The sequence below is a fragment of the Gopherus flavomarginatus genome, chromosome 3, assembly GCF_025201925.1.
Source record: "Gopherus flavomarginatus isolate rGopFla2 chromosome 3, rGopFla2.mat.asm, whole genome shotgun sequence".
NCBI classification, from domain to species: Eukaryota; Metazoa; Chordata; order Testudines; family Testudinidae; genus Gopherus; species Gopherus flavomarginatus.
This window is the reverse complement of record NC_066619.1, coordinates 15,450,711-15,475,448: the sequence shown is the minus strand read 5'-3', so window position 1 is coordinate 15,475,448 and position 24,738 is coordinate 15,450,711. Positions and strand designations below refer to the sequence as shown.

The following is a 24,738-nucleotide window of genomic DNA, read 5'->3' as shown; positions in this document are numbered from 1 at the left end:
ACACAGTATATTTTACTATTTGGAAAAAGTGACAATCTCAGCCTCCGGTACAGCTTCCTCTGTGCATAGCTTTGTTTAACCACCCGAGTCCATGGTGCCAAAGGCCTACCAGTCCTTCCACAGAAATGCTGCAGTGCCCTCTAGTGCTGAGAGTGTGCCACGTGTCCTTAGCCCAGCCAGATTAATCACAGGGTGGAGTGACTCACTCGGCCATTCCAGTTCACACAGGCCCTCCTTTCGGTTTGATTCATGTGCCTTTGCTCCCTGTGTTTCACTTTGACTTTCTGCTTTAAATGCAGCCCAAAACTCTGAATCAAGGCTAAGCTTCGCCTGATTTCCACATGAAAATAAAAGCCAGGAATCCACCCCACTCCTTTCTTAGCCAACAGGATGCAGGCTCCCTTCCCTTCCCTTCCCTTTTGCTGTCTTCCAATGGGGAGCAAGGACAATGGCCTGCAACCCAACTCTCACTTATGATGTGTTCAGGGGGAGTTGCGGGGTGGCTGGCTGCTTACATTCCCCTGCCCTCCTGGATCTATGGAACCCAGTGGGCCTAATCCAATCTTCTGGGGGACAGCAAAAGAAATCTCCCTCCCCACCCCACCAACTCCACTCTTCCTCAGGAGCATCAGGACCCAGAAGATCCCACTGTTGCCATTACCACAGCCCCTGGGTCCAGGCTTCCCAGTTTACACACTGGCTGCCTTCTGATGGCCTGGGTCCCCACGGCAGCACCCAGGGAGTTAGATGCTGAAGTCTGGACCTGAAGTGCAGACAGACACAGTGCTCAGAACAGAACAGAACTGAAAGGCTAGTGAACCTCTATGAACCAAGGTGGGTATGATGTGCTCAGGGCATGGCCTAGTGCAGAGACTGGCACACGGCTCGCCAGGGTAAGCACCCTGGTGGGCCAGGCCAGTTTGTTTATCTGCTGTGTCCACAGATTCAGCCGATCGCAGCTCCCATTGGCTGCGGTTCGCCGCTCCAGGTCAATGGGGCCTGCGGTATGCGGTGCGGGCCGAGGAATGTGCTGGCCATGCCTCCCACACCAGAGTAAACTAGGACCCACACCTTGAAGTTTGCAGTTATTACTACTGTTGAGAGCTGGGTTAAACTTTGTTATGGGTTAAGTTAAAACCATGCTGAAACTGATGGGTGTGAACACATCCTTCATTTAAGATAACAGAAAAAGATAGGCAAGGGGTCCCACCTAAAACAAAACATAACGGAGCCTGCTCAGAAACTAGCACCACTGGGTATTGTTCTGACCAGGTTGGGGGTGGTGACATCTGTGGAAAACATTAGCTGGGAGGGGCAACAAGAAACTCAGACCCACTCAAAGGAAGAGCAAGAAAGTCAAGCAGCACCCAGCAAGCATGGTGTGGTCCTGGGAGAAGCCTAAAGAGAGGTTCTGGGATAAGGGGGTGGGGGTGATGGCTGAAAGAAGTTTGGGCTGAAAAGCTAAGAAAGTGTTCCTTCTGTTTTTGGTTCCTCCTGCATTTGGAAAAGCAGGACTTGCTACATTCCTTGAAAATAACAAGAATGCATCAATGAAAATACTGTAGTCCATCATCCATTTGCACTCCTCACTGGAACAACCTGCAAGGCCCCGAACTTTGACTGGCTGCTGGGGTCGAAAAGGGGCATCATAATTACCATTTATATTAAGGTAATACAAGATCAGGGTTTGTAAAGTTTTCTGCAGATTTGGGATAAAGAATGGGCCAAACTCCTCCTGACCCCCTCTTTTTTATTTATTTTGCCAGCACACTATGGATTTACAAAAGGGAAAATCAATTATTTTTTGGCAAAGTCCAAATTTCCTGATCAAGGTACAGTCAAGGTCCAGACCCCAGAGAAACATTTTTCACACTGCAGTAACAATAATGATAATAATAAGGGTAAGTCTACACTACAAAATTAAGTCAACCTAAGTTAGGTTGAGGTTCAGCCACTGCGGTAATTACTGTGGTTTTTCATGTCCATACTACGCCCACTCTGTGGCGGTGCATATCCTTATCAGGAGCACTTCTTCTGGTTTCACTGATAGTGAGGGGCACTGGGACCCTGGAGCCATGCACATACCTATCCTGTTGCTGCCTTTGACAGCCTGAGCCGCATGGGGCTGACAGTTTGGACTGTCAAAGGCAGCAACAGGCAGTGTAAATATAAGTAAATAAAAAGATTTTGCAGTCCGTTCAAGTGTCTGGCGGTCCGGATTTGGTTCATGGTCCACCTATTGACTACCCTAGATTTACAACAAGTCCTGTATACAGTTTACCAGACACGTACGGAAGAGACCCTCCTACCCCAATCTAAAAACAGCAAGAGCTCCCATCTTCTGCACCAATAAGCAGCAGTGATGATACATTTGATGCAGGTCACACAGTTCAACTGCATTCATCACAGACAACGCTTTTGTTCCTCACAAAAATATTTCAGTTCGTGTAGGCGAATAAACTCTGTGACCAGAAAACCACACTCATCCACGACTTCTCTTTTTTAACGTTCCAGAGACAGCAACGGAACGAGCAGCTTCATCTGTTTTGCCCTGTCAATGACCTTATTTCTGACTTGGGAATCACCCTCTCATTAAAGAGGTCAGAGGTGATTAAACCAATCTAGTCACTGAGCCCTGACCTTCTCCCAAAGAGACTATCATTGACAATCAAGGCAAATGGCATATACGGAGGCTTGGCAGAATTCAATCATTTTTAAATATAATTTTAATAGATATGTTTATTTTTAAATTTTTTTTTCAATTTTTAGCTATTTAAATTTTCATAGTTGTGGGAAATTGGGTGGGGGGAAGGGGATATCAAACAATAATTATTTAATGACAGTCTCCGGTAAGTTCTCAAGCAGTATTTTTCTTCCCTTGCCTCTGTAAATTTAGATCTCCATCAATGGAAATATTTTTGTGTTGGTTTGCGTGTGTGTGGTGAAATCAACACTCACTGATATTTACCAATAAAAATTTAATTCTTCCAAGCCTACATATAGGGTAGATGGTGAAAAGCTCACCCCCGTGACTGGAAGTCACAGCACAAAACGGCAAAACACATTTCATTTGGCAGGGGAGATTTGACATGCGGTACGGTCCTTTGGTGATGCACATTGTGACCTATATTCAGTAAAGCCTGGCTTTCTCACAGGGACTTTCCACAGTCATTTTAGTAGCTGCAGTGTTGGACAGACTCTTGGGATATGAGAAGCTAGCTTTGTTAGACTGAAATGCCATATGCTATAATGGGCTGGATCAAATTCAGTGGGGACATAAATGAGCACAAATTACAGGGTAGGTGTGACTCAGTCAGACGACTGGGACACATTTTAAAGGAGTGTGGCTTCCTCGAATATGGCAGTCAGTGGGTGTGCAAAGGGAGAGTGACTCACATGCCAAGGGAAAGGAGGTGTGGCATCAGAACAGTAATTGTTATAGGACCATAGAAACTGCTGAACTAGATTGGGCCAGTGGTCCATCTAGTCCAGTGTCCTATCTCCATCCCCACCACAGGACGGTTCCAGATGCTGAGAGGAGGAGGACAGAATCCCCAGTAATAGACAATTATAAAATAATCTATCTATAGGAAACTGCCTGGGAGGGGATTGCATCAGTGATTCAATGTACTTGTTTACACCAGATCTCAATTTCACCAAACACCCCTTGATCTGATGCTTGTTATATTTTTCCTCCTGCATAAGTCCAGCTGCAGTTCACACACAAGGCACGCAGACATTACCTGAACCTCATTTTCCGACATTTAACCCCTGTCTTAGGGATGCTTTAATGCTCCTTCTCCATTATTTAAGAACAGTGTCCTATCCAGGAATGACTGCATGCATCCGACAAAGTGGGTATGTACCCACAAAAGCTCATGCGCCAATATGTCTGTTAGTCTATAAGGTGCCACAGGACTCTTTGCTGCTTTTACAGATCCAGACTAACACAGCTACCCCTCTGATACAAATTCATAGCTATGAATGATGTACTGCAGATTTGCAATATATCTGAAAGGAGCATGTGTCTTTATTAGAGGTACAGTAATCAGCTAGCCTAGTACAGGTGATCAGGTATCCCCCTAGTGGCTGGATGCAGCAGTGTTAGTGGCAGCTAACAGAACTACTCCCGTAGCTCAAATGGGAGAGGCTTGTGCTTTCGGATGCTGAAGCTCCCCAACCACAAGCATAATCGATTGTTTTTAGGTTCGCACACCACACTTGTTACCATGGCACCTGAGCACGTGATTCCTACGTACACGTTTCTCCAGGGGCAGGTCATGCTGGTTGTTGTGTCACAAAGCAGTGTGACCTTTGTGAGCCAAGGTCCCGCATCCTTCCTCCGCCCCACCCTTGGCAGGTATAAACGGAAAGGGGGCGTTGAGTGCACTGCTGGGAGGGGTTGCCTACAGCAATCACTGGCTAAAGGTGAAGCTAGCTTGCAGGAGAATGCTGAACAGGGGCACGTTGCTTAGCAACCTCAGGCAGCCAAGATACCTAATGAGGAAAAATCCAGTTTTGACTGGGAAAGGGGTTGGGTGGGCTAGAGTTAGCTGCACCGAAAACAACGCACAGGAAAGAACGACCCGCGCTGTAACTCCAGAGGTGAAAGGTGACGGGGTACTCAACAGAACTGTATTCCAAGCAATGGGTGCTGTACGGAGAGGAAGGGTCTCAAGGACTCGAAAGCACTCAGCACCACGCTGATAAGGTTGTTTTATCATTGCCTACCACCTCCAAAGAGATCTGTGCCCAGTCCCTGATGTGCCTCATGGATGGAGTGAGATCTGCATTGTTCACTAGTGAGCAATGGCACGCAAAGCCTTTCACAATTGGCAGTGCCACTCTACCAGGGTGGCAGCACAGAGAACCTAGTGCAGGCAGCAGTCCAGGTATTTTAACCACTATGTGTCTAACTCTGGTTTGGGCAAGTCTAGTTGGCCTGGCGGCTGAAGTGCCAGTAGCACCTTATCTACACGAGGGCTCCCGCTGTTGTTGCGGCTCATCCAGCTCCACCAACGGTAGCAATCATAGGACTCTATAGGAAAAGTTTAGCATACACAAGACCTTAGTTGATGCTTCTTTAAATGTAACACAGCTGTCACTGATAGCTTTACAGCAAATGGGTCTGTAGTGCTCAAGCCAGGCCTAGGGGCTGGTATCCACATCACAAACCCACCTTCACCATCATTATCTTAACTGGCAGCCTGCTGAGAGGGCAAGTACTAAATGGGTCAGAGACTCAACTAATCACTTGTCCCTAGACTTGGTCCCTCCAGGTCAGGGTTGAGGTGTGATGGAAGCTTGTACTCTCATTCCTACCTGTCTCATACATACAAGGGCTGCCAATCCAACACCACTCATAAATGCTAACATTGACTTTTTTAAAAGGAATATAAGCAGCATAAATTCCCCTCTTCTTGCACAACTACGCTATAGTTCCTTACCCAGTTAGGAAGTTGAATGACAGCTGTAACATTAACTGTCTGCATCGAAGTGAGACAACCCTCATAATATTCAAGACAACTTCCGAAAAGGGACATGAGTCAGAAAAGGGAAGTGACTTACCCTATTGTCACTATCCACTAGCAATACTAATAGAACTAAAGATAAACAAGGTCTCAATTTGCAGTTGGGGAGGTCTAGGTTGGATATTAGGAAACACCATTTGACTAGGAAGGTGGTCAAGCACTGGAATGGGTTACCTAGGGAGGTGGTGGAATCTCCATCCTTAGAGGTTTTTAAGGCCCAGCTTGATAAAGCCCTGGCAGGGATGATGTAGTTGGTGTTGGTCCTGTTTTGAGCAGGGGACTGGACTAGATGACCTCCTGAGGTCTCTTCCAACCCATATAGTCTATGATTCTATGAAACCTAACAAACTTAGAAATATTTATAGGTTTGAAAACAAGGATTGAGCTGAAGAGAAAGGAGAAACTCTGAATACTGGAGAGTCCTACTTGGGCCATGCTGCGGTAAGAAGGAACCAGAAAGACAGTTGGTCCATGACATCATTTGTACCCTCTTTGTGGTGTGCAAGGAGAGCAGGGGTACAGGTGTGAACCAGTGGACGCTGCTTGCAAAAATATTCCAGCCTCAGGTGCATGTGTACCCCACAGTAGAATACACACATGGACTAGTAATTGAAACAGCAACTATACATCAAATAGGTATTGGAGAAGAGAGTCCAATCAGTTCCACTAATCAAAAGGTCAGTTGCTATTGAAAACCCAGCATCAGCTATGGTTTTTTTGTTTGTTTTTAATCCTTCCAAACAGGATGGACAATGATAAACAGAGGGAGAAGAGTGAGGTGTAACCCACAGGGCAGTTCAGACGCACACACTGATGAGTCATTCTTAGACACTGAGCCAGATCACATCAAATCCACTCTTATACTCAACGTTTACCACACATTATAAAGCAAAGCAAAACACACTTTCAAGAATGCCACATATCTACTGCGACATGTGAAGTACTGTACTTCTTAGAACATAAAACAACTAACTATTCACTGGAGATTTAAAGGTGCATGTGGATGCTTTGGGGAAGGTCTGTAGATGGGAGGGAGTTCAACAAACCTTAGGCCAGCGAACATTCAAGATGCCAGCGGTAACTACCTCGATTCTTCAAGCCATTCTATAAAGGCTTTCTCGCAGCGACCAGCAGAGCGCCCCCTGTGGCATGCCGTCCCAGGCATGTGCTTAGTGTGCTGGTGCCTGGAGCCGCCTCTGCACAGATGGGAAGGGTGTTTCACCCCACCCATCCAGAAGAACTATCAAAATCACATGAGCTATCAAGAAACATTACAATGCAAAGGATTGGTGAATGGCCCTATTGGAAATACTACGTGCAAGGAAGCTCATCCTATGGAGTTGGAGGCTGAATGAAAGAAACAAAAACAAAGACACAGGAAAAATTGTCATCTTGTTGCTGTTTGAACTCTCATAGGACCAGATATACTAAACTGAAGCGAGGGATCCCCAGGGATTACCTCTGGGTCTGCCTGAAAGACATTTTGAATTGACAGATCACTACAGCTCTGTCACTCAGGATTGAGGGCTTGTCTACATCAGAAAGTTGCAGCGCTGGTGAGGGAGTTACAGCGCTGCAACTTAGGAGGTGTACACATCTGCAGGGCACCACCAGCGCTGCAACTCCCTGTTTGCAGCGCTGGCCGTACTCCCGTTTTGTCTCGGGTGTAGAGGATCCAGCGCTGGTGATCCAGCGCTGGTAATCAAGTATAGTCACTTACCAGCGCTTTTCTTGACCTCCGTGGAATAAGCAGGTATCCCAGCATACCTGAGGAAGCCTCTGGTAATCAAGCTGGTCTCCTTCCCCGGTTTGCTCTCGCGTTCCCCGAACCCCGAGCAAGCAGGTCTCCTTCCCTGAGGTTTGCTGGGTGGTTCCGGGAACGCGAGAGCAAACCGGGAAAGGAGACCAGCTTCGCCGCGGTTTGCTCTCTCGTTCCCCGAACCCCGAGCAAGCAGGTCTCCTTCCCTGCGGTTTGCTGGGTGGTTCCGGGAACGCGAGAGCAAACCGGGAAAGGAGACCAGCTTCGCCGCGGTTTGCTCTCGCGTTCCCCGAACAAGCAGGTCTCCTTCCCTGCGGTTTGCACGGTGGTTCGCGGAACGCGAGAGCAAACCGCAGCGAAGCTGGTCTCCTTCCCCGGTTTGCTCTCGCGTTCGCCGAACCCCCGAGCAAGCAGGTCTCCTTCCCTGCGGTTTGCAGGGTGGTTCGGGGAACGCGAGAGCAAACCGCGGCGAAGCTGGTCTCCTTCCCCGGTTTGCTCTCGCCTTCCCCAAAACCCCTTGAAGCCGCCCAACAGCGCTGCAGTGTGGCCACATCTAACACCACTTGCAGCGCTGGTTGCTGTAAGTGTGGCCACTCTGCAGCGCTGGCCCTATACAGCTGTACTAATACAGCTGGAACAACCAGCGCTGCAAAATTTTAGATGTAGACATGGCCTTAGATTACAACTAATTTATGTGCGCCTGTTTGCCTGTTTTAACCTGTTAATAACTCATTTCTTTTTCCTAGTTAATAAACCTTTAGATAGTTTATTACAGGATTGGCCACAGGCATTGTTTTTGGGGTAAGAACAGGGTACCAATTGATCTGGGGCAAGCAACTGTCTCTTGGGACTGGAACCAACCTGAATATGTTGTGACTTTTGGTGTAAGTGACCATTTATCACTAAGTCCAACTTGCCTGGGTAGCAAGACAGACTGGAGAGTCTAAGAGAAAGGTCTGTGAGTCCAGGGTCAGACTGTTACAGTGATCCAGCAGTTCATATTTGTCACCAGCTTGGTGAAATCTAAAGAACACACCAGCAGTTTGGGGTGTCTGCTCTGAGGTAGGCACTCACAGTCACGAGCCACTCCAGACAGCGTGACAACTATCAGGAAGAACATGTAGCACTGTAGTGACAACATGCTTTCTAAGCTGCCAGCTTGTTAGCTGCTCTCCTGCCATACAAAAAGGGAAGGTCAAGAGGCAGGATCAAGTTTCAGAGATTGTTTTGTAATTTTTGGGATGGGGAAAACCTTCACTGAGGCTAGACAAAAGCACACCTATCTATGTATCTGCACATAGAATCACAGAAACATAGGACTGGAAGGGACCTTGAGAGGTCGTCTAGTCCAGTCCCCAGCACTCATGGCAGGGCCAAGTATTATCGAGACCATTCCCTACGTGCACACACACACACACATATATATGAAACAGGATGTTTTGAAGACATATACGAGTGCTGGTCTTTCCCTCCAGTGACTCAGAATCATCAAAGTTCTATTAACAGAGACAGGTGATTTGCCACCTGGAGTGGAGCTTCTGGATACTAAATTTAGGTGGGAGGATCTTTGCTTCATGACTGAGCAGAGACAGATTCTTTAAAGGCCCCATTGCCTAAACCACAAAGGACAGTGCAGTTTCCCATTTCTTTAAATAGGGGAACGGAAAGAAATGTGCTTCTTGCAGAATTATTTTGACATTGTGAGCAGCTGTGCGAGTCTGCATCACTAATCTCTAGAACATGTATGTACAAACATATGCTGCACACACAATGAAATAGCTAAAAACCCACTGCCATCTAATGGCAGCAAAAAAAATTGTCATGGCACATCTATGCTGGAACTGGAGAGCCATGCTTTGCTACATTTCAATTTGGAAACAAAGGGACTGTGTGCAGTAAGGAGAGCCAAAAACTCCTCTGATCTGATCCCAGCTCTGCCACTAACTTGCATGAGATTAGAGAATCACCTAACCTCTTTGTACTCAGTTTCCACATTGCAAAGCAGGCGATAATACTTCACCCGGGTGTTCCAATTATTGGAACTATACACTACTTTGAGGATGCATCGTACTATTATACAGTATCTTTTTCACCAGCACAAACTCCATTTTAAAGTATACACGCCAGGAAGATACATAGCTGCTCATTGCTATTTGAAATGCTGTCCCTTTAAAATGCCGTGATAGTTCAGGCCTGCTCCTGCCACACTGAAGTCATCTGCAAAACTCCCAAATTCTTCAGCAGGAGCAGGATTCAGCTTAGATTTCTCCAAATCATCCCCTCCTCTTCTGCTCCCCACCCCAGCTCCAGATGCCTAGCTGAGGCTAGGACTCCTTCCTCACCAGGGGACAGTACCCATCGCAGTCCCTGAAAGTTTTTTAAAAGCTTCATTTCAACAAGACACAGGTCCTTTGGAGCAGGCATAATTAATGCTCAGTTAAGCTCTCAGATGCCCAAGAGAACCTATCCCTTTTGAAGTTTGTCCTTCTCCAAGATAACTGCTGTGTGCAGCTTGAGCTACTCTTTTTAAGCTACAAAAATTCTCAGGCCAGCTCCTTCACTGCCTTCCACATTGTGTAGTTATCTACACATAGGGCTTGGCTACACTTGCAGGTTTGCAGCGCTGGGAGTTGCAGCTGTCTTCGTACAGCTGTGTAGGAAAAGCGCTGGAGTGTGGCCACACTGACAGCTACCAGCGCTGCAGTGTGGCCATATTTGCAGCATTTGCAGCGGTGTTGGAAGTGGTGCATTGTGGGCAGCTATCCCACAGAGCACCTCGTCCCATTTTGGAGCCGTGGGTTGTGGGACGGGGGCAGAGAGTGCGGGTCATTCTGCTTCCTGTCCCAACGCCCCGTGATGCATCGCTTCACATCCCAACAATCCCTGTTTTTCCGTCCACATTTGGCGCCATCTTGACTCTCTCAACGGTTTCTGTGCAGCGCAATTTCTGTGGGAAATGGAGCCCGAACTGCTGAGGAGTATGCCGACGAGTCTTGCCAGCACATCACGTTTGGCAGTTGAGCTATTCCTTAAGATCCAAAGTGATGAGGAGTCCGACAATGATAGCGAGTCGCCTGATGCATACGACACGAAATTGCTTCTGGCATTCACGGAAATGCTCAGCATGGTGGAACGCCGCTTTTGGGCTTGGGAAACAAGCACTGAGTGGTGGGATCACATCGTCATGGAAGTCTGGGATGATGAGCAGTGGCTGCAGAACTTTCAGATGAGAAAAGCCACTTTCATGGCACTGTGTGAGGAGCTCGCCCCCACCCTGTGGCGCAAGGACACAAGTTTGAGAGCTGCCCTGCCGGTGGAGAAGCGGGTGGCTATCACAATCAGGAAGCTGGCAACTCAAGACAGCTACCGATCGGTCGGGAACCAGTTTGGAGTGGGAAAGTCGACGGTTGGAATCGTGTTGATGCAAGTTTGCAGGGCCATTAATCGCATCCTGCTAAGAAGAACCGTGACTCTGGGGAATGTGCAGGACATTGTGGATGGCTTTGCACAAATGGGTTTCCCTAACTGTGGAGGGGCGATAGATGGGACGCATATTCCTATTCTGGCACTACCCCACCTAGCATCCGAGTACGTTAATCGGAAGGGGTATTTCTCTATGGTTCTCCAGGCACTTGTGGATCACCATGGGCATTTCATTGACAATAACACAGGCTGGCCTGGAAAGGTGCATGATGCATGCATCTTTCGCAACACTGGCCTGTTCAGGAAGCTGCAGGCAGGGACTTTTTTCCCAGACCGGAAGATCACAGTAGGGTATGTTGAAATGCCCATTGTGATCCTTGAAGACCCTGCTTATCCGTTATTGCCTTGGCTCATGAAACCGTATACAGGGAAGCTTGACAGGAGCAAGGACTGGTTCAACTACAGGCTGAGCCAGTGCCAAATGACTGTGGAATGTGCTTTTGGCCGTTTAAAAGGGCGCTGGCGATCTCTGTATGGGAAGCTAGACTTGGGGGAAAGCAGCATCCCTGCGGTTATATCCGTGTGCTGTACTCTCCATAATATTTGTGAAGGGAAGGGTGAAACATTCAGTCAGGCATGGACCTCCGAGGTTCAACGCCTGGAGGCTGAATTTGCACAGCCAGAGAGGAGGGCTACCAGAGAGGCCCAGTACAGGGCTTCAAGGATTAGGGATGCCTTGAGGGAGGAATCTGAGGCTGAAAACCAACAGTAATGTTTGATGCCTTGCACAGGAGTGAAGTGCAGTGGTTACAATGTTAGTAGGAATCTGTTTTTCCTAAGCTGATTTGCAGTGCCTGTTTCTTTCCTGGGCTAAGATATCTTTGACTTTCTGCAATAATAAAGACTGTTTTCAAAGCCAAGAATTCATTTATTGAAAAGAAAATAACTTTATTGACAGACACACAACATTTTGGGAACCTAAAAGGGCAGGCAGATGTGGTGGGGAACTGTACTGTCATAGGTTTGAATATGTCCTGTCTGGAGTGCTGTGCAATGACTGCTGCACTTCAGGATGCCTATACTGCATGATGATGGGGGTTGAGTGCAGAGGGTAATGGTCGTAGTTCTCAGGGCTGGTTGGTGAATGTACAGGTGTTGGAGGCAGCTGGTGGTGGTAAGAACCTGGATGCTGGGGAAAGGGGTTTGGAGCTGACATTGGGGCACAAGGGAAAGAGCTCTGGGACGGGGGCGGGACAGCGCGGTAGTGCTCTGCCTGCATGGCTACGAGCGCCTGGATAGAGTCTGCTTGGCACGCTAGGATGCTTATCAGCTGCTTTGTGCTTTTCTTCCTGACTGCTGCATTTCTCTGGCGGATCCTGCTTTCCCTTTCCCTGCAGTCCTGCACTTTTTGATTCTCTCTGGCACAGTGATCCATAACTGTTTGCAGCAGGTCGTCTTTGCTTTTTCGTGGCGTCTTCCGGAGGTTTTGGAGTCTTTGAGCTGTTGATAACACGGGCAGCCGAGAACTCAAGGTTGCTTGTGGAAAGGCAAAAAAGGCAACAGTGAACAGAGGCAGCATTGTTTATATCTCAGACAGTTATTCCCACACAGTGAAGGAGTTTACAGTCTTCACTTTAGCATAATTTTCCCATACTAAAGAGAGCTCACATAATCCACAGGAGCTCCGAAATGGTGAGTAAGGGGGACTGATTGCTTCAGGGTTGTACTGGGGTTTCTAAACTCTGCCAACATTTTCCACAGGAGTTGATCCTGGAAGATATCTCGCTGCTGCGGGTCACCTGGGAAGAGCGGGAGGGTCTTCTACAGCAATGTTGATTCTGCCCTGGCCCCTATGCAGCTTGCCTATGTGCAGCAATGGTCCCCCCACCCCTCGCGGCACAGTGGCGCGGACGCATTAGCCTGACTGGGACAAGGACCACAGTGGCTCTCCCTATAAACTTGCGCAAGCACATTGCCCACGCTCTGACTGAAACTTTTGAAGAGATTACCGAGGCCGATTACCACGACGTTATAGAACACATCAATGGGCTATTCCACATCTAGGCAGGCATGCATGCATGCAGCCATAACCCCCCTCCTCTCCCGAAACATTTCCATCCTGAAAATAAAAGCCGCTTACCGGGAACCTGCTTTTCTGCTTGTCCTTCACCAAGTACTGGCTGCTGCGACTGGCTGCCTTCCTCCTGGCTTGAGAAGAGCTCCTGGCTGCATGCCTCCTGGGACTCCGGGGTGTCTCCCCCCACCCCAGTACCCTCACTCTCGGTTTCCTCCTCCCCCCCTGCTCTGAAGTGTCCATCGTGGTCCTCGGATTGGCGTATTGCGTCCAGCTCTTTGTAAAAACGGCAGGTCGTGGGGGCAGCGCGGGAGTGGCGGTTTCCCTCACGGGCTTTGCAGTAGGCACTCCGCAGCTCCTTTACTTTAACCCTGCACTGCAGTGCGTCCCGGTCATGGCCCCTTTCCAGGGATAGCTCAGTGGTTTGAGCATTGGACTGCTAAACCCAGGGTTGTGAGTTCAATCCTTGAGGGGGCCATTTGAGGAATTGTCCTGCTTTGAGCAGGGGGTTGGACTAGATGACCTCTTGAGGTCCCTTCCAACTCTAATAATAATAATAATATCTGCTCATAGGTATAGTAATTCCTACAGCTGGGACTGCACAGCTTCCTCACCCCAAACACTGATGAGGTCCAGCAACTCACCATTGCTCCATGCTGGGGCTTGTTTGGCACGTGGAGGCATGGTCACCTGGAAAGATTCACTGATTGCACTGCACACCTGGCTGAGCAAACAGGAAGAGGATTTTTAAAATTCCCGGGGCATTTAAAGGGCAGGTCACCTGAGGTAGGGGCAGTAGAGTTCAAACTGATGAGCAGAGTGGCTGAACAGGCATTCTGGGATACCTCCGAATACCTCTGGAGGCCAATAACAGCACTTTTGGTGGCCACACTGGCGGAGCAGCGCTGCATCACCAGCGCTGTAGTCGTTATTCCCCAGGCCGAGGTGGAGTACATGCAGCATTGTAGCCAGGGAGATACAGCGCTGTATGTGCCTTGCAAGTGTGGGCGGTGAGTAAGTTGCAGCACTGTAAAGCCACCACCAGTGCTGCAACTCTCCAGCATAGCCAAGCCCATAGACAAACTTCCGGTGCAAGGCAGTGAAAAATCAGACCCCTAGTGTTTGCAATGCTGCGCCCTCTACTGGAAAGAAAATGTTCATTGTTTTTAACAGACAATACAACAGCACAACCTGTCACAGTGATACAATATATAAGCTAACGATTTACAAAAAGGCTTGTTTGCGCCTGTCTAAGGAATGCAATGTAAACTGATATACAGACAACTCTGCATTCTAAGAATGTGAGAACTTCTTTCGAACCTCACTCCTCTGGTCCCCTCTGGAAGATTACATAGTTTTATTTCTTATCACTACTCATGTCGCTTCTTCTCTCACACTGTTTGTAACTCTGATTTGTGAGTCAGAGAGACAGGTGACTAGCCCAGGGGAATTGGGAACTCCTGGGATCTAGTCTCGGGTCTGCAATTCACTCTCTGTGACCTTGAACTAAGTCACCTAACCTCGGTGACTCAGTTTCCACATCTGTGAAATAGGCATAAAATCATTCTATCCTATTTACACGTCACTTTTGTATTTAGTCACCAACTGTTGGAACTCCTTGGAGACAAAGCCTTAATTGGTCGGTCACCAATATTTCAAAATTGGGAGAGAATTGGGTCAGGAAAGTTACCAACATGGGGGCAACGCTTGTGAAAGGTCCAGGAAACCACGGCGAGGTTTACGCCAGATATTCCAGAACCCACTAAAACAAATGGCTTCCTACGGCCCTGCTGTGAACTAAGTGGTCAACAAAAAAAAAAAACCCAACACATTTTAAATGCTATAAAACAAGCTTTGAAAGATTGTATTACTGTTAAATTAGAGGGATTGTGCCATTCTTGTTCTTTATGAAATAAAATACTGCAATAAATTGTTTTTCTTGAGAAGGTGGCCAAAGCTCTGCTGGTGGAACTGCATCTACCCGGAGGGGAGAGCTACACATGGAGACCTGCAAAATATGGCTCTTGTGCATCAGGTTGGTTTTCGTTTGGTTAATTTACAGCTTGTCAGGGTTTTGCCATCTGCAGAATTCAATCAGCTGAGATCACTGCGTTCAGCGATAACCATTTCCAAGCCCACCAGACTCCCCACGCATGTGCCAATGGCCGTGAAAGCACTGCACATGCTGCATGCCCTCCCCCAATTCTGAGACACACATCCATGATATTTCAATGTCAGGCAAGTCTTTTGGTCTTCCGTGCCTCTGTCAAAGCAGCTGACAAGCCAGGTAAAAACTAAGAGGATGACAAAAACCCGACACTGCATCTGAGCAAACACAGCACCAAAAAGCCCTGCAATAACAAAGTGGGTCGTATAAACAGAAAATATTTATTTACCTTCAAAACATATCCCCTCCCACACCAAAGACTATTTGCAGCAGTCTATCTGTGGAAAGTTTTCAAAAGAGTTTAAGTGACTTAGGTGCCCACATCCCATTGACTTCTACCTTTGTCATCACAAATTGAGTATTACCCATAAGCCATCACATTTTGGCAATACAAGGCATATCCTGTCGTTATGTGTTTCCAGTAGTCTCTCCAATGTGCTAGCCACTGTACAAATGAAAAGGAACACTCCTTCTACCCGAATGTGCTTAACCTCATTCTTTTACTTACTACATCCATTATTGCACACTCTTTCAAAACAAAGGCGGTTTGTTACCAAAAGCAACAGATCAGCTTGAAAAAAGATGGGAAAAAATCCTAAAAAACTTAAATCTATCTGGGCTGTTAACAAATTTTAAACATCACCACTTGCTTTGGTGATGTCCTAATACAAATGTCCACAAGATGGCAGAATGCACCATCACTCTTAAACCTTAATCTTGCCTACTCTTCCCAGTGGGGTGTGGTATAAATATTTCCATTTCAGAACAAAAGGCTGGGAAAGTGGGAAAAGGAAAGGAATACTACCCAGGAAAGCTGTGAATGCAGACTTTTTTTCAGTTCATCTTTGTTCTGTTCACTTAGCCTACAATATTGATATTGCCAAAAAAACCGCAGATGTCTCTTGTGATATCTTCTGCATAAACTAGAGATGGGTTCTACCAGCAAAACTTATCAAGTCTTGAATATCCCAAAAGATTCAGCGTGTTCAGATCTCACATTCCATTGCAAAGGCCACTGCAACTGTCAGATACCAATCTCAGTTTGAAGTGTGAATTCCCTCAAAACGTGGCTGTGTTTGGAAACAGGGATTTGACATAAAAGCAAATCAAAATTTATGAGGCACCTAGGAGGGAGAAAGGGCCTCCTTTCGCCTCCACTTGGCATGCCTGATTAATACTTTCAAGGCTGAGAAAGAGCTCAGAATTCTTAGCCACTTAAAATTTAATGCATCATAGAACCACAGAGGAGACCTATTAGTACATTCAGTGCAGCTCTCTACCCACGCAGGTTTTCTCCCCACCACACAGGGAACTGTTAACACACAGGTCCTGGCAGATGAACTGGAAGCAGTAACTGGCCAGTTATAAGGTGCTTATCAACAAGCCACCCACAAGATTTTAAAAAGCTTATACCTTCCTGAGCGGTTTTCCTACACTCACACCAATGCTTTTTCTAACATGCTTATGCACTATGGGGCTAGATTTGCAAAGGCACTTGGGCACTGTAACACTCACGTCCAGACTAACCCGCGGCATCGGCGGGTTAAAATCGATTGCTCGGGGATCGATATATTGCGTCTAGTCTGGACGCGATGTATCGATCCCCGAGCGCGCTTACATCGATTCCGGAACTCCATCAACCCGAACGGAGTTCCAGAATCGACAGGGAGAGCCGCGGACATCGATGCCGCGCCGTCCAGACGGGTGAGTACCTCGATTTTAGAAATTCGACTTCAGCTACGTTATTCACATAGCTGAAGTTGCGTATCTAAAATTGATTATAATACCCTAGTCTGGACGTGGCCGTGGCACACTGTCTAGCTTTTAGGCAGCTAGAAAAAAAATCACAGGAACAACACTGTAATTCACAGAACCAGAGCTCGCCCTCGGCATCTAGGCTACCTATATAATGAACGGGGAGAGACAGGCGTCTCAGAACTCAATCCACAAAGCCAGCACACTTGGCAGAGAGCTGCCAAAGCTAGGCAGTGGGAGACACCAACAAGAGGGGTGTGCGCTAAATCCTGCACCTCTCATGGAGTTAGGAGCCTATGTCCAGGCAGCAAGGAGGCTCCTCTCTCTGCTAGCAATTCACAAACAGGAACCCCTGCTTGTGGGAAAGGAGGAGGTTGAGGTGGCGGTGCCATCCACCTTGTAACTTTTAGGCCACGTCCAGACTAGGGTATTAAAATCGATTTTAGATACGCAACTTCAGCTACGTGAATAACGTAGCTGAAGTCGAATTTCTAAAATCGAGGTACTCACCCTTCTGGACGGCGTGGCATCGATGTCCGCGGCTCTCCGTGTCGATTCTGGAACTCTGTTCGGGTTGATGGAGTTCCGGAATCGATGTAAGCGCACTCGGGGATCGATACATCGCGTCCAGACTAGACGCGATATATCGATCCCCGAGCAATCGATTTTAACCCGCCGATGCCGCAGGTTAGTCTGGACGTGGGCTTAGTTCAGTGTTTAGAGCACTCAGCTGCGATGTGGAGGACCCAGGCTCAATTCCCCCCCTCTGCCACTAGGTGCCTAAATCTGGGGTTTAGGTGCCGAAGAATCTTTGTGAATCTAGCACTGTATTCCTAAGGTTCATTGAAAACCAGAGAGCGATAAACAGCAGATCAGTCATTGCCAGCACTGCATGATTACATTCAAATCCAGTTAACAATGATCGATCAGGCTTACACCAGCTGCCAGTAAGTATTTCACTTGTCAATAGTGCATGCAATAAATCCATAGCAGTAAGTGCACAGCTCTTAGCTTCCATATGCATAGGTGACAATACATGCACATATAAGCAAGTCTTTGAAAAACACATCGAATATTCTACTAATCTGCCTACAGGCAAAATTGATACACCAAATTAAAACACTTACACAAGGTCTTTTTGATGGGTCTTTGACTGAACAACAATTCAAGTTCCCGAGTAACAAGTGGCAAAGGTCATGTCTCAAAGTAAGGCTCAATATAACATACAGGGACTGATTCTCCTCTGACACTGGTATAAATCAGGATTAACTCATTAAAATCAATGGATTTAAACAGGTGTAAGAACAGCATGAGAGGACAATTAGGGCCATAGTATTCAAAGGCAATGACTTTGTAGTGGGCACATCAGGTGTGAAAAAAGCCCAACTCTCTGGAAAAAGAGGTTTAAACATTGGCAGAGTTTAGGAAGTCCTTCAAGATACTGGAGTACTTTTTACTCGGTAGCTGAGAACGGAGGATCGCCCACCTCATCACACGCACGACATTCTAATTTTTCAGTTCTGGAGGCAAGGAAGAGGGTGATTCTCAAGTCTCAGATGTGATCTGACCCAAAGAAGAACCAAACATATTCAGCTTTCACTGAGTCTAACAGGAACTGCAGGGGCTCTGCTCCTTTCGAGTTTGGGACACTAGCAAGTGAAGTGTAATTGAGACTGACCAGCAGGCAAACTCAACAGGAATTATTAACCTGAAAGTTTCTCCCCACTTACCACAAAGGCCGCTGTACCAGAATGACAAGGACAGTTGAGCCGTAACTATTCTAGTGGAAAGATGTCTGTCTGAGGAGAATGGATCCCGCAAAGGAAAGGGCTGGAGAACTTTTTTCAAGATAATAATCCATATATAAATGCTTCACTGAGTATTTCACGTGACACAGAGACCTCACTTAGGCTAACAGCAGGACTTGAACTGGGGCCTTTCAGAGTGACAAGCATGAGGTCATGCTACTTGAACTAAAAGACTACGGTCTAGATCAGGGGTAGGCAACTTATGGCACGGGTGCCTAAGGCGGCACACAAGCTGATTTTCAGTGGCACTCACACTGCCCGGGTCCTGGCCACCGGTCCAGGGAACTCTGTATTTTAATTTAATTTTAAATGAAGCTTCTTAAACATTTTGAAACCTTATTTACTTTACATAACAATAGTTTAATTATATATTATAGACTTACAGAAATAGGCCTTCTAAAAAGGTTAAAATGTATTACTGGCACACGAAACCTTAAATTAGAGGGAATAAATGAAGACTTGGCACACCACTTCTGAAAGGTTGCCGACCCCTGGTCTAGATTCACAAAGGGATTTAGATGTGACGCTGGGCAAGACAACGCCATCACTTTTAGGTGCCTAGAAAAATCACAGGAACACACTGTAATTCACGCAGCCTGAGTTAGGCGCCTAAGCTCCCTATACAATGAATGGGGAGAGAGGTGCCTCACAATGTGATTCATAAAAGCCAACATACTGGCAGGGAGCTGCCTAAAGTAGCCAATGGAAGATACTAACAAGGGGGTGGGGGTGCTAAGCCCCAGACTTCCTGCTGAGCTAGGTGCCTATCTCCGCTAGCCACCCACAACTGGGGACCCTCTTTGGAGTTAGACCCTAAGGCATAAAGCTGGGAGCAGGTTCCCCGCAGTCTCTCCTGCTGAAGCGGTTCCACTGTGGATAACTAAGTAAAAAGAGTCACTGGAGCAAGGGGACTGGACCCTGGGTCTCTCATCTATCTCCTGGGTGAGTGCTCTAACCACTAGGCTACAGAGTGATTCTTCTGCCTGTGCACACTCTCCCCCTCTGGCCCAAATGGCTCTCTACTTATTTATCCACATTGCAACAGTTTCAACAGGAGAGACTGAGGGAGCCCCACACCAGAATATCCCAGAGCCCATCTGAGAGGTGGCACATCTGAGCGGCGGCTGATCCCCGTTTAAATCCCTTCTCCGCCTCAGGTGAGGGGAGACCTGAACTGGGGGGGGAGGTCTTCCACACCTCAGCAGAGTACCTTAACCACTGGGCTAAACATTATAAGGGAGACTCTCCTCCTCTCTCCCCAGCCTTTTTCTGTAAACTCCCTTATGGAGACCCAATCCAGTAGGTGGCCTCTGAGCATGCTACTGAATCAAGTCCTGCATGAGAGTTAGGAAGCTGAATGCTTGTCTTTCCCTGGCTCGTGACTTGCTCTGGTGCTTGGGCAGGAGACATGCATCCGGACCCCTAGAACGAGGCAGCAGTGTGCATGCCCAGAGGAAGAAACAGGTGCTTAAGGAGCTTTTTACTGCAAAAAGCAAGGTGCTGACTGAGTTTACGCACCTACAGGTTCAGCGGGAGTTCTGTAAATAAGTGGAGTTTAAAACTGAGACATAGGTGCCTAAATCTGGGGTTTAGGTACCTAAGGGCTTCTGTGAATATAGGCCTGTGTTCCTTAGCTGGAAGTGACAGCAGACTCAAAGAAACAGCCCCCAAACGCAGACAAAAACCCACACTCCTCTCTTGTGGATTACACAAGCACCACAGCTAGCTGACCACAGGACTTTATTTTACACAGCGGGCTAGATCTCTAACCATGTGGGGTACAGCGCAAGAGAAGGGGCCATCTTCATCAGCAATACAAACAAATGGGAACCAGCAATATATCAGCAATATGGTGCCACCAAAACATACCTGCCAGACGGGAAGGACTTTCTCTATGTCATTCAGGTTGATTCCGTCTCCATCCTCGTGCTTCGCTTTTCCAAGCCTGAGCCAGGAACAACAACAAGAAAAAGAGCACGTGAAACCAAAGTTAACATTTCTCACCCACCACAGAAGGCGAGTTTAGTTTTCTACCTCTACATGGGGAAGGAAAAAAAAAGAATGAGGAGGATCTCTGAGCCAAATAACCCTTGCCTCCAAAACATCCACATGCAGACAGGTAACCATCCATGCCAAACAGACAACTGCCTCTCCCAGATCTGTTTGCACGAATGATTATTTGCTTCTGTGTGCATGAAAACAACTGTCTTTATCCCTCATGTTTCCCTGCATACTGCTAATTCTCAGCACTCATCCCTGGTTCAAGCATAGGTCAGTGTCAGATTTATAGAGGATTTTTTTTTAAATAAAAAAGGACAGAAGGGGAAAGAAGGTTAAAAAGAAGAGCCCGGAAAGCCGCAGAGTTTGAGCACAAATGAGAGATTCACATACGCAACACCTTTCTCTCTCCCTGAATGTTAACTGTCCATCTTTTACAGAAATCTAAGCCAATGTAGTTTTTCAAAACACATCATCATTTATCTGAATATTTTCCTGTTTGCAATTCCAGCGTAACGCAACACCCCAAATGCAGCCGTTGCACTGATGCTGGTAAAGGAGTGGTGAGAAAAACAAAACCTAAGCCTGGACCCACAGATCCAAATCTAAACAATTCTATTTAACTGTTGTTTACTCACTTGAAAGGGTTTTATTAATTGCAATCCACAGAAGGAAAGAAAGAGGGCCTCTGTCCCTCTCTAGTGGCTGCCACATTAGCAAAAACACAGTTTTCCTGTTCTGTACTGACTGTCTCATGGATGCACTTCCTGTGGGAGGAAGTTACATTTCATGCAGCTTACATCACAGAACTTATTCAGAGTCTGGGCTTTTTAAATACGTTTCATCCTAATTTGTCTGCAGGTATAACGCACTGAATACAATGGCAAAGCTCTCATCAGCTTCAATAATAGGGGACCACAGAGTATTAGGGTTGGAAGGGTCCTCAGGAGGTCATCAAATCTAACCCCCTGCTCAAAGCAGGGCCAATCCCCTGACAGATTTTTGCCCCAGATCCCTAAATGGCCCCCTCAATGATTGAACTCATAACCCTGGATTCAGCAGGTCAATGCTGAGTTATCCCTTCCTGCCCATAGGCTGGACCTAGGAAGACCACATAATACTGTGTAAATAAGTTTGATGCCCGGCAATTTTCATCCCTGCCTTCTTGTTCCAGTTATATGGACGCATATGTTTATTAAGTTTTATATGTATAATAAAACTAAAGTGAGGTGTGTTCCATTATTGGATTTTAAAATATGGTTATAGTTAGTAAAGATAAACAAAGGACAGTCCCTACCAGTAATATACATACTGTGGGTTTCAAAAAGGCTAATTTCCCAAAGCTGAGGAAAATTATGAGCAAAACTGAGAGGAAAAAGTTAGACAAATGTGAATGAAAATTCTGAGTTCTTTAAGAAGAATTCATTAGATGGCCAAAAATAAACTATGATTCCATAATTGAGGAAGAGGACAACTGTGGGTTAAAGTCTATCTGAGTTCAGTGGGGAAGTGAAGGCTGCAAATAGTTTAAAATAGATAATACAACAAATGGATAAAAGGGAAAGTTGAGAGCAATCAATATAAATTTAAAGTTATGAAGTGTAGAAAGTTGATAAAGGAAGTAAGAGAAATCAGGGACAAATCTATGGCAACACAAAGGACAATAAACGTGTTTTGTTTCGGTTTATTAAGAACATCAGGAACAAAGTCCTAACAATGGGACAGGGCAATTACTAGGTAAAGATAGTAAAGTAAACTTGTTAACAATGCAGAAGAAGCAACAGTGTTCCATAAATATTAGTGTTCTCTATTTGGAAAGAAGCAAGATGATGTACTCATATTACATGAAGATAATGAACAACTTTTCAGTCCTTTGGTAACTAAGGAGGATACTAAACAGTATCTACTAGGGATAAACATTTCTAAAGCAGGAGGTCAGGTTAACCACATCCAGGAATCCTAAAAGAGTTGGCTAGAAAAATCTCTGGCCTACTGATATTCATTTCTTAATAAACCTTGGAATACCAGGAAAAGTCCAGAGTTCTAGTGATATGCCAGTGCACATAAACGATAAGTGGGATGACCCAACTACTTCATTATAAGCAAATTAGCCTTAATTCCAGGAAAAATAATAGAAAAGCTGACACAGGATTCAGTTAATAAAGAACTAAAGGATGGAAACATAATCAATGCCAGTCAACATAGTTTTATAAAAAACTGAACTTGTCAAACAAACCCGATTTCATTTTTTGATAAGATTACAAGTTTGATTGATAAAAGGAAACTATGCAGATGTAGTACACTTTTGTAAGGCATGTGATTTAGTACCACATGACATTCCGATTAAAAAAATAGCACTGTAGAATATTTAATGAATCACACATTAAATGGATGAGGAACTGGCTAACTGAGACATCTCCTAAAGCACTTGTCAATGGGGAATCATCATCAAATGAAGGTTTTTGCAGTGGAGTTCTGCAGAAATTGGTTCCAGGCCCCACACTATTCAATATTTTCATCAATCATCTGAAATCAACATAAAATCACTGCTGATAAAACTTGCAGATGACACAAAGATTGGCAGGTAAATGATGATGATAGCACAGTCACACAGAGTGATTTGGATCAGATGGCAAGGTGGGCCCATTCAAACAAAATGCTTTCCAGCCAAATGCAAGGTCATACACCCGGGAACAAACTGTGCAGGCCGTACCAACAGAATGCGGGACTGTATCCTGGAAAGCAGTGACTCTGAAAAGGATTTAGGGATCACAGTGGACATAACAGAACGTGAGCTTTAAGTTTTTCTTCCCACTGTTCCTGGATGAAAACAAAAAAACAAAAACCAACACAAGGAAAGGAAAAATTGATTAACTAGCCAACTATCCAGGAGATAGAGAGAGAAGCTGTGACTAAACAAAATGCTGCTGAATGCACAAAGTATGCAAACTCAAAAAGAGAGACAAAAACTGTTCTCTAGTCTTTCAGTTCTAGTAGGGGTTATTTGTAACTTGTATTACTGACAATTATTGGGAAATATTTTCAAACCCAAGCATAACTTAAGTTGATGATGTCCATTTAACTTTCCTATTTCTGCTATCCCTTCTTATTTCAATTCGGCAGCTGTACTCTTTAGTTCCAGTAGGAGTTTTGGTACACATTTTGTGTGAAAGGCAACAAACAAAAATAAAGCTCCAGTCCTGCAATCAGATTCACATGGGTGGCCTCTTTCACCTGAACGGTGGCCCACTGCTTTCAACAGGGCTCCACGTTGACACACAGATCTACCCATACCGATCCAACTGCAGGATCAAGGCCTAAAGTTGTAGTTTATTATGATAAAGTTTTAATTTCCAATCAACCCATCCAGAGTCCGCACCCACCAAAACCTGCTGCATTTAAAACTACATTATGAATCCGAGGTAGCCCACAAAGACATTCCTGACACATCCTTTTGTATTGAGCAACTGTAGCCAGTAAGATCATTCGCTGTCCCTGCAACAAATGAGCATAACAAGGTGAATTAAGCATAGAGTTTTGTCTTTATCCTCGCTATTGTGGATTTAAGTTGGACTCTGATAAACAAACCCCAAACCAACATTCAATAATGTTTATCTGGTAGAATTAAAGACTTGTATGTCTAGTGTCTTTCATCCAAAAGAAGCCCAAAGCAAACTCTGAACTGCAGAATCATTGCCTGGCTGAAATCCAGCCACCTCTGCAGTGAAACAATACACATTTTTAATGGCACCCAGCAATACTGCATGCCAATTCAAGGCAGAAAATTAATAATATTGTATCAGGTAAATCTGTATCTAGGAAGAACACAATCGCTCAATTAGAAACTGGTGAACACATCTGCTATAGTGCAAAAGAATTCCTGCATTAGCAGGGCAGATGATTCAATGAATATAAAATGTCTCTTTCACCTCTAATGGCCATGATTGTCTGAAAAGTGCCATGAGATCTTGAGCACAATGTATTTGATTTTTACATAGCAACCTTTGTATAAAATTCTTAAACACAGAGGTAGACAAAAATATCACCAGTTAAAAATGCTTTAGAAGTTATTCTAGTTATTCTGTAAGATGCTATTTATAAACTCCAGAGAACACCAGTCCACAAAGACCCAAGCCAATGTTTTGAGTGCACCATGAAGTTGTGCAAGATAGCAATGCTTTGCTTCTCAACAGTTTGAGGGTCTCGTCTCCCACACAGCTATC

General features: G+C 45.8%; 1 protein-coding gene across 10 annotated transcripts in view; it reads right to left on the bottom strand.

The window, feature by feature from the left end:
* The window catches only part of CTIF (cap binding complex dependent translation initiation factor), a 348,500-nt gene that overhangs the window by 203,137 nt on the left and 120,625 nt on the right, over positions 1 to 24,738 (bottom strand). For all 10 annotated transcript variants that reach the window (XR_007773256.1, XR_007773257.1, XM_050944701.1 and 7 more), the window contains one exon: positions 20,387 to 20,462. Coding sequence is in view for 8 of the 10 variants with exons in the window: in XM_050944701.1 (XP_050800658.1) it covers positions 20,387 to 20,462 (76 nt within the window). In the remaining 2 variants the exon portion in view is untranslated. The remainder of the gene's footprint in view (positions 1 to 20,386; positions 20,463 to 24,738) is intronic.